This window comes from Pseudorasbora parva, chromosome 24 (assembly GCF_024679245.1).
Source record: "Pseudorasbora parva isolate DD20220531a chromosome 24, ASM2467924v1, whole genome shotgun sequence".
Lineage (NCBI taxonomy): Eukaryota > Metazoa > Chordata > Actinopteri > Cypriniformes > Gobionidae > Pseudorasbora > Pseudorasbora parva.
Genome location: NC_090195.1, coordinates 21272315 through 21287881, shown reverse-complemented (window position 1 = coordinate 21287881; position 15567 = coordinate 21272315). Strand labels below are relative to the sequence as shown.

Sequence of the window (15567 nt, the reverse complement as noted above, 5' to 3'; positions counted from 1 at the left end):
GCATGTGCTTGAAATGACAACTCTCTCTCTCTTTCGCTTTCTTTTCTCTCTCTTATTAGTTTCCATTTTGTCAGAAAATTTCATAGTCATGATCCTCACATCTGTAATGTTTTGAATGACTTTGTCTTATTTCTTTGAGCACATGATTGGAGTTCAAAGCTAGAGATGTAATGGAATATGTTACTGGGGTGTGTGTGTGTGAGAGAGAGTGGGTGTAGATAAACTTACCAGCTCTCCTCCTCTACTTGAATGCCGACAGACTGAAACTTGCAGTGGTCTTCTGATTGGCTGGCTTCCTCAGGACCATCCACCTTAACACACACACACACACACACACACACACACACACACACACACACACACACACACACACACACACACACACACACACACACACACACACACACACACACACACACACACACACACACACACACACACACACACACACACACACACACACACACACACACACACACACACACACACACACACACACATATTCAATATGGAGTCTGGCTGTCTAGAGTAAATTTTGAATTGGTCCTGCCAAAGATATTGCTTTATATTTGTTGTTTTGTTTGTTTTTGTTTTGTTTGTTTTTTCAAATTTTTCTACTTTCTAATTTGTCTTTTGTGAATATTTTAGTATCAAATGATATAAGTGTAAAGCAAGAAGGGATTAAAAATTAGCAAATTTTACACTATTAATGCAAATAAAGGCTGTGTTCCAAAACCTAGTACACTGTAAAAAAATAAATAATTATGTCTCCATTAAAAATCAAAATTTAGAATGTCTGTAGCAAGAAATATTGCAGGTGAATATTTATTAATATTTTTATACAGTGATGAGTTTAGTCAAACATTATTCTTCATGATCCATTTAGTTTAGGCCTTCTATTGTTTTGAACAATTATGTGTTTTGTTTAAGATCACACAGAACGCGTTTTTTGCAGCGAGAGGCGCCTTTTTTGAATGGATTTCGGTTGGCAGAGAGCGTTATGCACGCTGCTTATGCGGCCTGGGCGCCTCGCACTTTAACCGCCTGCTGCACCTCGCGTTTTTGAAGGAGCGCTCCGAGCGCATGAAGTTGACTCTGAGCAGAAAAGCGCCCAACGTCATCGCGTTTATTTTCTGTTGTCCAATCAAATGAATGAAGAGACGGGCCTTCCGTTGTGTTGACCGTTACATTGATTTGACTGACAGTACAGATGATTCGGGGGTTGCCTCTAAACATTAAAGTGCACTGCTCTTTTTTGAATGAAAAAACGCCGACCAAAAAAGGGAGTGCAGTGCGCCTCGCGTTTTCGAACCTGAAAAACGCGTTCGGTGTGATCGGGGCCTTACACAGTAAACAAACAAAACCACAAACTCACATAAAAAACAAAAGTCAAACTGCCCAACTAAAGAAAACACTGATCACCATAATGGTGACCAAACTTTTTCAATAAAGCCTCAAAATCTAAACCTGTCAATTCTCAATAAGAGCTTATTTAGATGTCTTTCAGGGTTGGAACCAAACTCTGTAGGACAGCAGCTCACAAGGACCGAACTGAGGAAAACAATGGTATAATTGTACCCTAAGGACCAATTGTGTACCTTTAAAGGTACAGTTATACGTTTTGTTCAACAAGGAACAAAATTGTACCTCCACTGTACCTTTTTTCTGAGAGTGTACTGCTGATTATTAATGACTCGACAGCATTTTGGGGCATTGTGTACCCTGTCTTAGAGCATACTAAATAATTCCAGTATATACTGTACTGTAAATAACTTTTACCTGGCTTAATTTAAAATAGCATACTTACTATTTTTCCCAAATAGTTTTATGGGAAAAATAGTAAGAGTAGAATACTATTCTGAAGGTTTTAACAGACAATATTTTTCCACATACATAAGTAGTTGAGTGTGTTGTTTACTTCTTTTCTTGTAAACTCACACTGCTGTGGTTCACATTTCATGCTTTCTTTGTTAGTTCGGTATTGCTTATATAATCTGTAATCCAATAGGCAACGCAGATGTGATTGTGTTTGGCCAACCTGTATCCCAATGGACAGGCACTTCCTGAGGGCGTCTTTCTTAGCGTCCTGTGAGATGTGTGTTACGCTAGTGGTGGCGCTGGCTGTGGTGATGGTAATGGTGCTGTTGGTCACATGCTGGCTGGCTGGGCCGTGGACTTGAGCGTTCGCTGCCTCGATGGCAGCCGTCAGGGCCTTCATGCTATCAATGCTCTCGGTGGAGTTGCTGAGGCCCGACTGGACTGCTGATAAGGCCCGGTTTGCAGGGCCAGCACCGGTGAGCTCATTGTAGGCATCCTGTGCCGATTCTGTGCTGCTCTGGGCTGTTATAGAGATGTATGGTCTGGTGGGTGTCGACCTGGGTGGGACCGGGGGCGGAGTTTTCTTGTAGGTTGTTATACATGATGATACTGTGGAGTAGGAGGAAGTGATATGTTACTAAGTGACGGCTTACACAATTACATAGCTCATTCATCAAATGAAAATTTAGTGGCAAAATGTATTTAATAGTCAAAATATAAAAAGATGATAATTGCAAGTTCATGGTGTGAAAATGGACAAAATAATGCGCAAGTAGGAATACCATGGAGCAATTTTGAAGTACTGCAGAGAACAGTGCAATACAATACAAACACAGCAGAAATGAGTAGAATATAGCAGAATAAAGCAGAGTCAGGCTTATGGAGGACCAAATTACTCAAAATGAAATAATTAAATAAATAATGAAATCAATAAAAACAACAGTTAAATGTAGCTGTTTATTCTGAAATAAATAATTAAATAATTAATTAATGTAATAATTAACTTAATTAAATATTAAATGAATAATTAAATAAATGTATCTATTTATTTTGTAAAATTACATTAAATTGTTTAATATAATTCACAATAACCACTTCCACACACACTATTGCTATGTTTAAAAATAATTATTTCATTATTTAACGTCCTTTTTCAAAAAGACGTTTTTCATAATAATATGCTGCATTTATGAATGACGCCTATTTGACGAATCAAGCATTTCCAAAGCACCATTTTCCCAAAGATTTTTTTCATAATAATAGAGGACATTTCACAAATACAACCAACCGACAGTGGGCGGAGCTTGTCTCTGATTGGTTTGAAGTTGAAGAGCCGACAGACATAACAGATCGATGTGTGTGGTGACCGGTGGTGACCGTCTATGGTGGTGACCATAGACTGGTGGTGACATCACGCAACAACAAGGGTGCTTCTCATTTCTTATTTGTGACTAAAAATGTATTTTGACTCTATTGAATTTTCTAAAAACCTGAAAACTATGAGAACTGTGGCTGTTTTTAGGCTGTGTTTTTATCTTGATCAATTCCTACCGCCATTCATTTCCAATCGATTCCCCAATTTCCTTTTTGCCCCTTACCAGACCCAGACAGAAAAAAGTAATTAATCTGAAAGGATTGATCAATTAGCGCCAAGCTCCGCCCACTGCCTGTTGATTGGCATTTGTAAAATGTCCTTTATTATTATTAATTTTTTTTTTTGAGAAAATCGTGCTTTAACTGTTACAGAATAATTGTATATAGATAACTGTCATAGAATAAACTGTTACATTTCATTGTTGTTTAATTTAATTCATTATTTATTTAATTATTTCAGTTTGAGTAATTTGGTCCTCCATAGAGGAGGACAGAGTAGGATAAAATTATGTAAAGCAGAAAAGAGGGTTGAGTAAAAGAGAATAAAGTACAGTAAAATATAATAGAGTGGGGTTGAGTAGAGTTGAATAGAATTGAGAATAATGTACAACAACGTTTTGTAGAGTAGAATACTGGTGTATAATAAAGTACTATTACTTACTAGTAATACTTACTAGTACTATTATGTACGCTGATGACACAGTAATTTTTACATATGCAAAAAATCCTTGAGAAGAAGCTAAACGACTTTCAAAAGCCTTAGATGATCTACAGAATTGGTTAATTGATTCTTGTCTTTGCTTGAATGTTAAAAAAACTGTATCCATGTTCTTTTCTAAGCCAACAACACCGTTAGTTCCAGCAAGGGTCTGCCTGGGAGGACACGAATTGAAAAATCTTGGGGTCTATTTAGATTCAAAAGTGTCCTTTCAAAAGCATGCTAAAAACATTGTAAAAATAACTAATTTTTAATAACTAATGAATTTTAAATATATTAGAGCATCCTTGACAGACAGAGCAGCAATCAGTTTCCTACACTCAATGGTTCTGTCTCATATTGAGTATTGCATTACCAGCTGGTCATCCGCGGGTTCTTCTGTTATTAGATCTGTCGAATCATGCTACAAAAGGGCATTGAAGGTTTTGGATAAGAAGTCTTTTTCATACCATCACTGCAACATTCAGTTTTTTAAGTTTCTCTAATTTTAAACTATTTAAATCTGCTTGTCTGATTTATAAAGCTATTCAAAATTTGGCTCCTCCACCATTGAATGAGTTTATCAAACAGAAATCTCTTAGTGGCTCTGGTTTACGAGTAACGCGAGCCACAGTTAGAGGTGACTGTGATCCCCCATTTAGACGTACATCTTTTTCTCAAAATGTTCTGTCGTTTCAGGGCTCTAGGGTTTGGAACAATATCCCACTTTCAGTGAGGGAATGTACTACTTTTCTTATGTTTAAAATAAAATTGAAAAGGTGGTTGAGAGAGACCCAAATATGCAACCATATTTGAGGTGTATTCAACGTTTGTAAGATGGGCCTGTGCAATATCCATAATTCATTCATAACTTCTTTCTTAGACTTGGTGCAATATAGATGAATTGTAAATTATTATTATTATTATTACTTAATTTTTATTTTTTTCTAATGAACTTGTCGCTATTTTGTTGTGTATTCTGATATTGATTGTTGTATTATTGTGTCTGTCTTTGTCTTATTGAGTTATATATAGTTTCTTCTTTCTTTTTTTCTTTTATGTATAACATCTACCTGCCAGGGGTCTGCAGATGGAAATTAGCCTAAGGCTATAATCTGGCATATTTACATTTGTTTTAATGTTCATTAATATGCATTGTTCCCCCTTTCTTAAATAAATAAACAAACTAATAGTATAAAGTTAGAGTTTGAGAGAATCGAGTGGAGTAGAGTAGAATATAATACAATAGAGTAGCATAAAACAGAATAGAGAACATTAGAATAAAGTTTAAAAACAAAAAGAGCACATTCGAATATATTGGAATATAATTGAGTAGAATCCGCATTTCGTGTCAGAGTAAGAGCATGCTTAGGGTAGAGTACAGCACTGTGAAGTGTTGCGGAGTAAAACTACAAAAGAGTTTGGCATTACTGTCCCAAAATCATCCATCCATCCGTCTATTTCTGCTCTCTCTGTTCTTCCTGCCTGTGTTGCTTAGAATAGCACAGCTGCTGGAGAAGACTAAACACTATGCGCACCCTTGTGTGTGTGTGTGTGTGTGTGTGTGTGTGTGTGTGTGTGTGTGTGTGTGTGTGTGTGTGTGTGTGTGTGTGTGTGTGTGTGTGTGTGTGTGTGTGTGTGTGTGTGTGTGTGTGCGCACGCTCAGAGACTAAACAGTGGCAGTCCATTTTCTTACAGCTCCCTCATTTCCTGCTTTTGGCAGGAGCAGGTTAGCGCAGGCCCAGACACACACACATACACACACACACACAAACACACACATTCACATTACTCCCGGACACATGAAGGGAACGGATTAGATCGGAAGATCTCTCTTTTTCTTTATGACATCTGAGTGTACGAGATTGTGTGTGCCAAAGCATGTCTGTTTTAGATTATAGCACTGTAAGAAGATCACGCTCTGTCTTTTACCAGCTCTCTCTCACACACAGAAGGGATGTGGAACAGGTTTGTGACTGCTCCGTGTGTCTGAGTCTATGTAAACTGGGTCACAGTGCACGCGGAAAGTAGGCCAGGCTTTCTCTTTACACTATTACAGCAACCGAGCCGGGCACTGCGTGCGCTTGTTCTCACCTGTGTGTATGAGCCTGTGTCATGTGTCAAGCATGTATGTGTGTGTTCTCTGACCCACCCAGTCCTGCGGTTTATTTCTAAAGCCTTTCCTCTCGCTCTTGCTCTCTCTTTCTGTGACAAAGGCAAACCACAGGTCAAATAGCCCAAAACATCCACCCCGCTTGGAGCCCATTAAACTACAGTCACATGTGAGTTTTTCAAGCTAAAAACAGTCTGGATTATTATATTTTTTTAATCTTATCACACGATAGTTCAAGAGCCCTGGGAATCTCATTACCAAATATAAAGTTTGGGGTTGTAAGATTTTAAAATATCTCATATGCGCCAAGGCTACATTTATTTGATCTACAATACAGTGAAAACAGTAATATTGTAAACTATTATTATAATTTAAAATAACTATGTTTTCTGTTTTAATATATTTTGAAACGCAATTCATGATTGTGATGGAAAAGCTGTATTTTCAGCATGATTGATCGGTTTTATTCATTGATTGGTCTTCAGTGTCACATGATACTTCAGAAAAAAATATATGCTGAATTAATGTTCAAGAAACTTTTGTTATTATTAGCAATGCTGACAACATTTGCGCTGATTAATTTTTTAATTATGCAGCTTTTTTGTGGGAATCGTTACATTTCAGGATTCTTTGATTAACAGAAATTTCAAAGAACAGCATTTATTTGAAATAGAAATGTTTTGTAATGTTATACTGTCACTTTTGATCAGTTTAATGCATCCTTCCTGAATAAAGGTATTAAATTTTTTTTAGAAAAATAAATAAATAACTGAACCCAAACTGTTGATATCTTAATATAATATAATAATAAACAACGTCTGCTATCAGACACACACGTGTTTTCATGTTTTATGAGGACTTTCCATAATGATTTTATACTGTACAAACTGCACTGTTGGTTTTTGTTGGTTTAACTTAAAAAAGTAAGTAACCTGGTTGCCTTAATTGTTTATTGAAATTAAAAATTTGAGTTGACACAATGAAGGAAATTTGTTTAATAAATAGAAACTATAAGAAAATATTTTCGTATATCTGAACCACATAAAACATTTGATAAATCATAAAAATAGCACAATTTGGCATGTTTCACTGCGTCATCAAAAATAAAACACACACAATTACCCAATATGCTTACAAAATCTTTTAATATTTTAATAAAGGTTGTCAAATCTCAAAAAATGTTCATTGTATTAACTCAAAATTTTAATTTCAATGAACTCAAAATTGCACTGCGTCATCAGAAATAAAAACATATACAATTACCCAATATGCTTATAAAATATTTGTAAAATATTTTAATAAAGGTTGTCGTAAACCATATACTATCCTTACCCATCACACAAAACTTTCTGCATTTTTACATTTTCAAAAGAACTCGTACCCATGGGGACCTCAGTTTAGGCACAGTGACATGAGTCTCCACCAGGTTAGAAAAACATGCACACACACACACACACACACACACACACACACACACACACACACACACACACACACACACACACACACACACACACACACACACACACACACACACGTGGGGACTCTCCATAGACGTTATGGTTTTTATACTGTACAAACTGTATATTATATCCCTTTACACTAACCCTACCCCTAAACCCCATCACAGAAAACTTTCTGCATTTTGACATTTTCATAAACTCATTCGCTATGATTTATAAGCTTGTTTCCTCATGGGGACCATTTCATTTTTAACAAAATGCTTTTTGTTATTTAAAAGTTTTAAAGGTAAATTAAACTGATAAATGTGTTCACCTTATTTAGTGCACATATAAATATTATGTAACAGTGAAAAATTCAAATGGTTTGTATTTACTCAAAGAAAATTTGTCAGCTTTACTTGAATTCCTTTTGTTCATATAACTCAATATTTGTATTTGTTATTTGTAAACACTGCTCAATATAGTTGTGTGCAAACACTTGGAACATCTTTTTAAAGTAAATTTAACAAGTAATTTTTTGTGTGTACCGATCACAGGAAACATTCTGCATTTTTACATAAAAAAATAAAAACATAATTTAGTATGTTTATGAATCCATTTACATTGTGGGGATCACTGGCTGGTTCCCAAAATGTAGGTGATCTCAGGTTTACATTACTGTACATTGTGGGGACATTTGGTCCCCACAATGTAATATAAACAAGTACACACACACACACACAGATGCCCCATCTGCACAAAGGCATGCCAGGAAGGTCAACGGGTTGTCTGGACTCCGCAAAGTGAAGAGGAAGTCAGTTGCCAGAAAGCTGTCAAAGTCTTTTTAGAGGCCAAAACGTCTCAAAAATAGTGTTTTTATAACACGGGCGACCGCAGTATGATATATTCTCTAACACCAGATGTGTAGGACACATCCCAAACGACTTTATTTTCACCTACATGTGCACACAAAAAAGGCAGGGAATAAAAACAAGTCATGCCATGTTAGCGGCATTAATGACTACCTCACAGTTTCCACGGATACACTTTGATGTTTGGATCATGGAAGCGTCACGCCTCCAAAACCGCACACACACGGGCGCGCGCTCTCAAGGCCATCGTGTTTATCCAACAGTTGGGAAGTGGAGTGTGATAGAGAATTCCTGAACTCCAGCAGGCAGGAACGGAGAAAGAAAAACTCCCGAGATGTTTTCGTCCGACTTTCTCTCAACAAAAAAAAAAACGGTCTTAACATCTGCCGCCGGTTTAACACAATCTGAGCGCTGCTGCAAACAAATGCAGCGACTAATTCTGGGGACTGGGAAACTTTCTCTGAAAGTTTCGATCAAATCTGAGAGTGAGCGATGCGACAGCTGAACTGCAAGCATGCATGCTGGCTTGGTAGCAATTCAGCCCGTTGGTTGAACATTAATTGGCTGCGTTCTTGGCCGATAAAGTATTTCTCATTTCAAAAGAGTGAAAGAATGAGAGAGAGGTTAAAGAGGAGGAGGAGAGGGACTCTGTGAATGACAAAACCTCTTTTGGCCCCCGGCCCACAAACTCCTCTTTGTGAGACACTTCAAACGAGAGGCCGACAGAGGAGTGTGAATGGTGAATCTCCTGGCTAAAAAACGCACTACCCCCCCGCCCGGGCCAGCGCTGTATCAAAGACGTCCCCTGCTCAACCCCCTTCACTGCCCCCCTCTATCATCCATTGATCCCTTCTTTTCGGCCCCTGCTTGGAGAAACTCCCCTTTTTAGCCTCTTGCTTTATTAGGAGGGGAGATTGAACGCACCTCTGGGCATTCTGGCGGCTGGACACGGACGAGCCCGACGGGAGTGTGCGCTTGTGTTAGAAGTGACAAAAAACATAAAACTTATTCAAACAGGTTAGATGGGCTCCCTCTAGCAGATGCCAAGGGAATTATCGCAAAAACACAAAGCGCTATAAAGCCAGAGGAGGGGCCGCAGTGTGTGTGTGTGTGTGTGTGTGTGTGTGTGTGTGTGTGTGTGTGTGTGTGTGTGTGTGTGTGTGTGTGTGTGTGTGTGTGTGTGTGTGTGTGTGTGTGTGTGTGTGTGTGTGTGTGTGTGTGTGTAAGCAGGCCAGGGTGCAGAATGACAGTTCATCCCAGCTGCCGTGTGTTTAGAAAGGGGCTGGTCACCGTTCGTCTTTCTCTCCGTCCCGTCCTCTCTTTTTTCCAAAGCCAGCTGGAGTCCTTTGTGATAGTGTAGCCGTGGAAACTGGGAGGAACATGAAATCTGTGGTCTTTCTATAAAACAGCGTGTGCGTGTAAAAAAAATAAAAGATAGAGATAAAAACAGACCAGCCAGTGTTGAACTAAAAAAAGCAAAACCTTTGTTATTTTTTGTTTACAAAATGCAAATTGTCGCAGTGCTGACTGCTGACTGTAAACTTTGCGAGTGAATGTGTTTACTAACACTGCGTCTGACCTACTTTTGCTTGTCCTTAAGTTCATACACATGGCCAGTTCTCCGCAGCTGTCAATCAGTGACAAACACACCCATGCACGCTTACAAACAAACACACACGCATGCGCTAACACTCCGCCGACAGGTGACAAATTAAGTGTCATAATTACATTTTCAAAGGAGGAATAAATCATAGACTGGACAGGTTATAGCAGTTCAATTAGGTAAGTGTGAGATTATATATGTGGTGTAGAAATAAATAAAAAAAATAAATAAATAAATAAATAAAATAAAATAAAATAAAATAAAATAAAATAAAATAAAATAAAATAAAATAAAATAAAATAAAATAAAAAAATTATTTATGAATGCAAAAATATTTATAATTTGATTACATTATTAATTAACAAATTATTTAAAAAATCAGAGTTCAAAGGAGGAATAAATCGTAGACTGGACAGGTTATGGCAGTTCAGTTAGGTAAGTGTGAGATTATATATGTGGTTTAGAAAAATAAAATTAAATAAAATAAAATAAAATAAAATAAAATAAAATAAAATAAAATAAAATAAAATAAAATAAAATAAAATTTCTGAACGCAAAAATATTTATAATTTGATTTCATTATTAATAAACAAATTATTTTAAAAAATTAACTAAAATACTATTTTGAATGCAAAATACTTTAAAAAAATATTCTGAATGTATAACTACACAAATAAAATACAACTTTTTTCCCGAAAAGCAAAAGGTAATGAGCTTTGAAACTTTAACCTCATTCTTCAAAGTCAGTGGGAGTGGGTATCTGCAGGGGTGTAAGATCTTAACTTAAGTGATGAATATCTTTCTCTCTAGTCTCTGTAAAGACAGACATGCCCTGGAGGAGGACAAGAGAGGCAGGGATGAATGAGAGGAAAGAGAGAGAGACACACAGTAAAAGAGGATGAGATTAGTTTTAGCGGCCCATTTGCTTTAGTTCCTGTCAGAGCATTCCTGACACAAGTCAAAGTGAGAACACACACACATACACCACGTTTCTACACAAAGACACAATAAAACCGCGAGACACATTCAACTTGACACAAGTCTAATGTTATAATTTAATAAACATGCACACTCCTGACTCACAAATGATCTCCCTTTAAAGCTCAGTTCTGCCTTCACACTCCCTGTGTTCCAATCAGACGGTCTGCATACCTGTCTGATTACACATCTGCTGTGACGGGTCACCGAGTGTGTGTGTGTTTGTGTATTTGAATAAGGATAGATGCATCCTGCATTGCTCTCTTCCAGGAATGAAAACCAACCGATAGGAAGATACTCACTCATATGTACCTACTAGCTATCTAAATATGAATATACAATCAAATAAATATACATAAAGCAAAGTAAACCAACCACATCTACCATAAAAGTCTGTGTTTATATACCATGTGTGTGTGTGTGTGTGTGTATATATATATATATATATATGTGTGTGTGTGTGTGTGTGTGTGTATGTATATATATATATATATATATATATATATATATATATATATGTGTGTGTGTGTGTGTGTATCTATGTATGTATGTGTGTGTGTGTATGTATGTATAATATATCTATATATATATATATATATATATATATATATATATATATATATATATATATATATATATATATATATATAAACATATATTATTATATAATCACAAACTTATGTTAGATTAAATCACAATTAATAGATATGACAGCACTTCATTAATTAATTATATAATTATAATTTAAATACATATTTGAAATGTATTTTGAATATACTTAATTACTTAAAACTTTAACTAATTAATATATAATTTTATAGATAGATAGATAGATAGATAGATAGATAGATAGATAGATAGATAGATAGATAGATAGATAGATAGATAGATAGATAGATAGATAGATAGATAGATAGATAGATAGATAGATAGATAGATAGATAGATAGATAGATAGATAGAAAGATAGCGGCTGTAAAAGTAGCTATGTAAAGTATGAACTTAGTGTGTTTGTGTTTATTTGAAGGTCTTTAGGTCGCGATCTTGCACATCTCAAAAGGTCAGAGGCCTGACACTCATGCATTTACATCTAAATACAAAGGAATGTGGTCAAAAGTTCACACCCCGCAATATATGCAGCACACCCAACACACAACTCATAAGATGAGCCATGAATGAATCAAAATACATGCTGTTATCTGAGCAGCAGTACTGATTTGAATCGAACTAACTTTCCAGGTGACTAACCACCCTAATAATTACCCGTAACTCACCTATCACTCTTTCCTTCTCTCTTTCCCCCTCTCCCTCTGCGGTTAGTTCTCTTTATGCTTTGTGTCTCCAGGTTTGACCTCTGACCCCTTGTATCCTGTGAGAGGGGGTTGAGGGAAAGAACCCGCTTGTGTGTGGCGGAGAAATGTGTGTGTAGTTTTTGTGGAGAGTGTGTTAGTGCTGGTTTTGGGTTATTCCGAGTTTGAAGTGGTCTTAAGAAGACTTAAGAGACCCCCGACACTCAAACACACACACACACACACACACACACACACACACACACACACACACACACACACACACACACACACACACACACACACACACACACACACACACACACTGGGGGTTGGGGGTGAGTGGGCAAGAATGCAAGAAACAAACGAGGAGCCCAGCAGGAGTGCAGGAATGCAATGCTTTGTGTTACAAAGACTTCCTAAACTACTAAAGTAGAACCTGACACACACACACACACACACACACACACGTTTGTTTTTGTGACATATGGGGACATTCCATAGGCGTAATGTTTTTTATACTGTACAACCCGTATTTTCTATCCCCTTACACTGCCCCTGCCCCTAAACCTACCCATCACAGGAAACATTCTGCATTTTTACTTTCTAAAAAAAAACTGATTTATAAGCATTTTGAAAAGTGGGGACATGGCCAATGTCCTCACATTTCACCCTCTCCTTGTAATACCTATGTCATACCCATGTCATTAAACACATTTGTGTACAAACACACACACACACACACACACACACACACACACACACACACACACACACACGTCTTCCCATAAACTCATATAGAGTCAATCCAAATGGCATGTTGTAATTTTTGGCTTTTTATAAATGCATGTTTTGAGACTTCAGTGCAAAAGTGATATATGCCATTAAAGGACCCTCCCAAAACATTTAGGGGCAAAAAACACACACGCACAGACACAGAGGACCCTTTCTGAACGGTCTGTAATTAAGGTTTGCCCCACCCTCGCAGTGAAAACCTAAACCATCCAGCATACCCTCTCTCTCTCTCTAACACACACACACATACACATACGGAGGAGGGGAGGGGAGAGGAGAGGAGAGGAGAGGAGAGGAGAGGAGAGGAGAGGAGAGGAGAGGAGAGGAGAGGAGAGGAGAGGAGAGGAGAGGAGAGGAGAGGAGAGGAGAGGAGAGGAGAGGAGAGGAGTTTCCTGTGGCAGGATCATGTCAACGACCGCACTTCCTTTCTGTGTGGCCTGAATCAAAGCATAGCGATTCTCAAAGAGAGGCCGTTAAGTTGTAATTACGTAAAGTGCACGGTCATCAAACAGTCAACTCAGAATCACTCTCTAAAAACCAGACTCAGATATAGACCTACCACTAGTTTCTGAAATAATGTGTTTTTGTTACACTAAAAGCATGTTAAACCAGATAATGAACAGATTGACATTCTAACAATGACAGACCACATTCCATTAGACTTTGCAAGCGAACAGACTTAAAGTGACAGGTCAGCCAAAAATGAAAAGTCTGTCATCATTTACTCACCCTCAAGTTGTTCAAAACCTGTAGGAATTTATGTCTTCTGCTAAACACAAAAGAAGATATTTTGAAGAATGTGGGTAATTAAACAGTTGATGGGCTACATTTGTATTTCCCCCTATCCCATACAAGTCAATGGAGACCATCAACTGTTTTGGTTACCGACATTCTTCAAAATATCTTCTTTTGTGTTCCTTGAGGGTGAGTAAATGATGACAGAATTTTCATTTTTAGGTGCACTATGCCTTTAAGGATCCAGCATGTGTCAGAATGTTTCATTGCGACCTATCGCCACCTACAGGATGAAAATACAAATGTTGAACTGCATCTTCAGTGTCATGCATGATCCTTCAGAAATCATTCTAATATGCTGAGCTAGTAAAAAAGGAACTTTTTTATTATAACTGCCAATTTAAAAAACGGCTCGGGTTATGTATATAACCCTTGTTCCCTGAGAGGGAACGAGCACTGCGTCGAAACGCTTTGGGGATGCTCCCTAAGCATCAGCGAATCTGAAGCCTGAATAAACACTAGTCCAATCCGATTGGTCGTGCGTGATGACGTCATTGTGACGGCGTACCCGGAAGTATAAAAGGGGGGCCGGCGCATAATGGCGGCAGTTTTTTGCTCTGAAGCATGCGCTCCAGGCGTGCCGAGGTGTGGCGGTACGACGCAGTGCTCGTTCCCTCTCAGGGAACAAGGGTTATATACATAACCCGAGCCGTTCCCTTATCGAGGGAACTTCCCACTGCGTCGAAACGCTTTGGGGAACGAGTACCCACTAGGCCACACCGAGGGTAGCGCCTGTCCTAGTGTGAAGCCGGAGACCGGGCACAACTAGGGTTGGAGCACCCTCGCGCCAGGCGTCGCAGGGAGATCCAGGCTATAGAACCTGATAAAAGTGTGTGGAGTAGCCCACCCCGCCGCCTCGCAGATATCCTGCAAGGGGACCCCAGAAAGGAGGGCCACCGAAGAGGCCATGCCTCTGGTGGAATGTGCCCTCACGGCTACAGGTGAAGGCAACTGCGCACCTGATAAGCCATGGTTATTGCCTGGACAATCCAGTTACTGATTGTCTGGGTAGACGCAGGCAACCCCTTCTTGGGTGAGCCAAAACACACCAACAATTGTTGAGATCTCCTCCACTGTGCGGACTTCGCCAGATACACCCTGAGTGCCCTGACCGGGCAGAGTAGGTGAAGTCTCCCCTCTTCCGCCGTCACGCGAGGCGGAGGATGAAATGCCTGCAGAACCAAAGACCTGACCACCCTCGATGGGACCTTAGGCACATAGCCCGGCCTAGGGTGTAAGATGGCCTTCACTCCACCCGGGGCAAACTCCAGGCAAGTCGGCGTTACTGCCAAGGCCTGGAGATCCCCCATTCTCCTTAGAGAGGAGATGGCGAGTAGAAAAGCCACCTTAAGGGTCAGATTTTTCGGTTCTGCTGACTCCAGTGGCTCGAAGGGGGCCTCAGCCAACCCCTCGAGAACCACTGCCAGGTCCCAGGTTGGAACTCTGGACTGAGCCACAGGCCTCATCCTCCGAGCCCCACGGAGGAACTGTACAACCAGCTGGTGCCTACCCAAAGGCCCATCACCCAGAGGAGTGTGGAAAGCCGCAATGGCAGCCACGTACACCTTGAGTGTGGACGGGGTTAGGCCCGCAGAGAAGCGATCTTGGAGGAACTCCAGCACTGAAGCCACTGGGCAGTTAACTGGGTCCTCCTCACGCCTCCTGCACCAAGTGGAAAATACATTCCACTTGAGGCTGTACAGTCTCCTTGTGGACGGAGCCCTGGAGCTGAGTAAGGTCTCTACCACCTCTGCCGACAGGCCAGCCTCTAGGTACCTGGCCCCCTCAGGGG

General features: G+C 39.2%; 1 protein-coding gene across 8 annotated transcripts in view; it reads right to left on the bottom strand.

Moving 5' to 3' along the window:
- dlgap1b (discs, large (Drosophila) homolog-associated protein 1b) overlaps positions 1–15567 on the bottom strand; it is a 232740-nt gene that overhangs the window by 15732 nt on the left and 201441 nt on the right. For all 8 annotated transcript variants that reach the window (XM_067435225.1, XM_067435224.1, XM_067435223.1 and 5 more), the window contains 2 exons: positions 2039–2427; positions 229–311 (listed from right to left, as the gene is read on the bottom strand). In XM_067435225.1, the coding sequence (XP_067291326.1) occupies positions 229–311; positions 2039–2427 (472 nt within the window). The remainder of the gene's footprint in view (positions 1–228; positions 312–2038; positions 2428–15567) is intronic.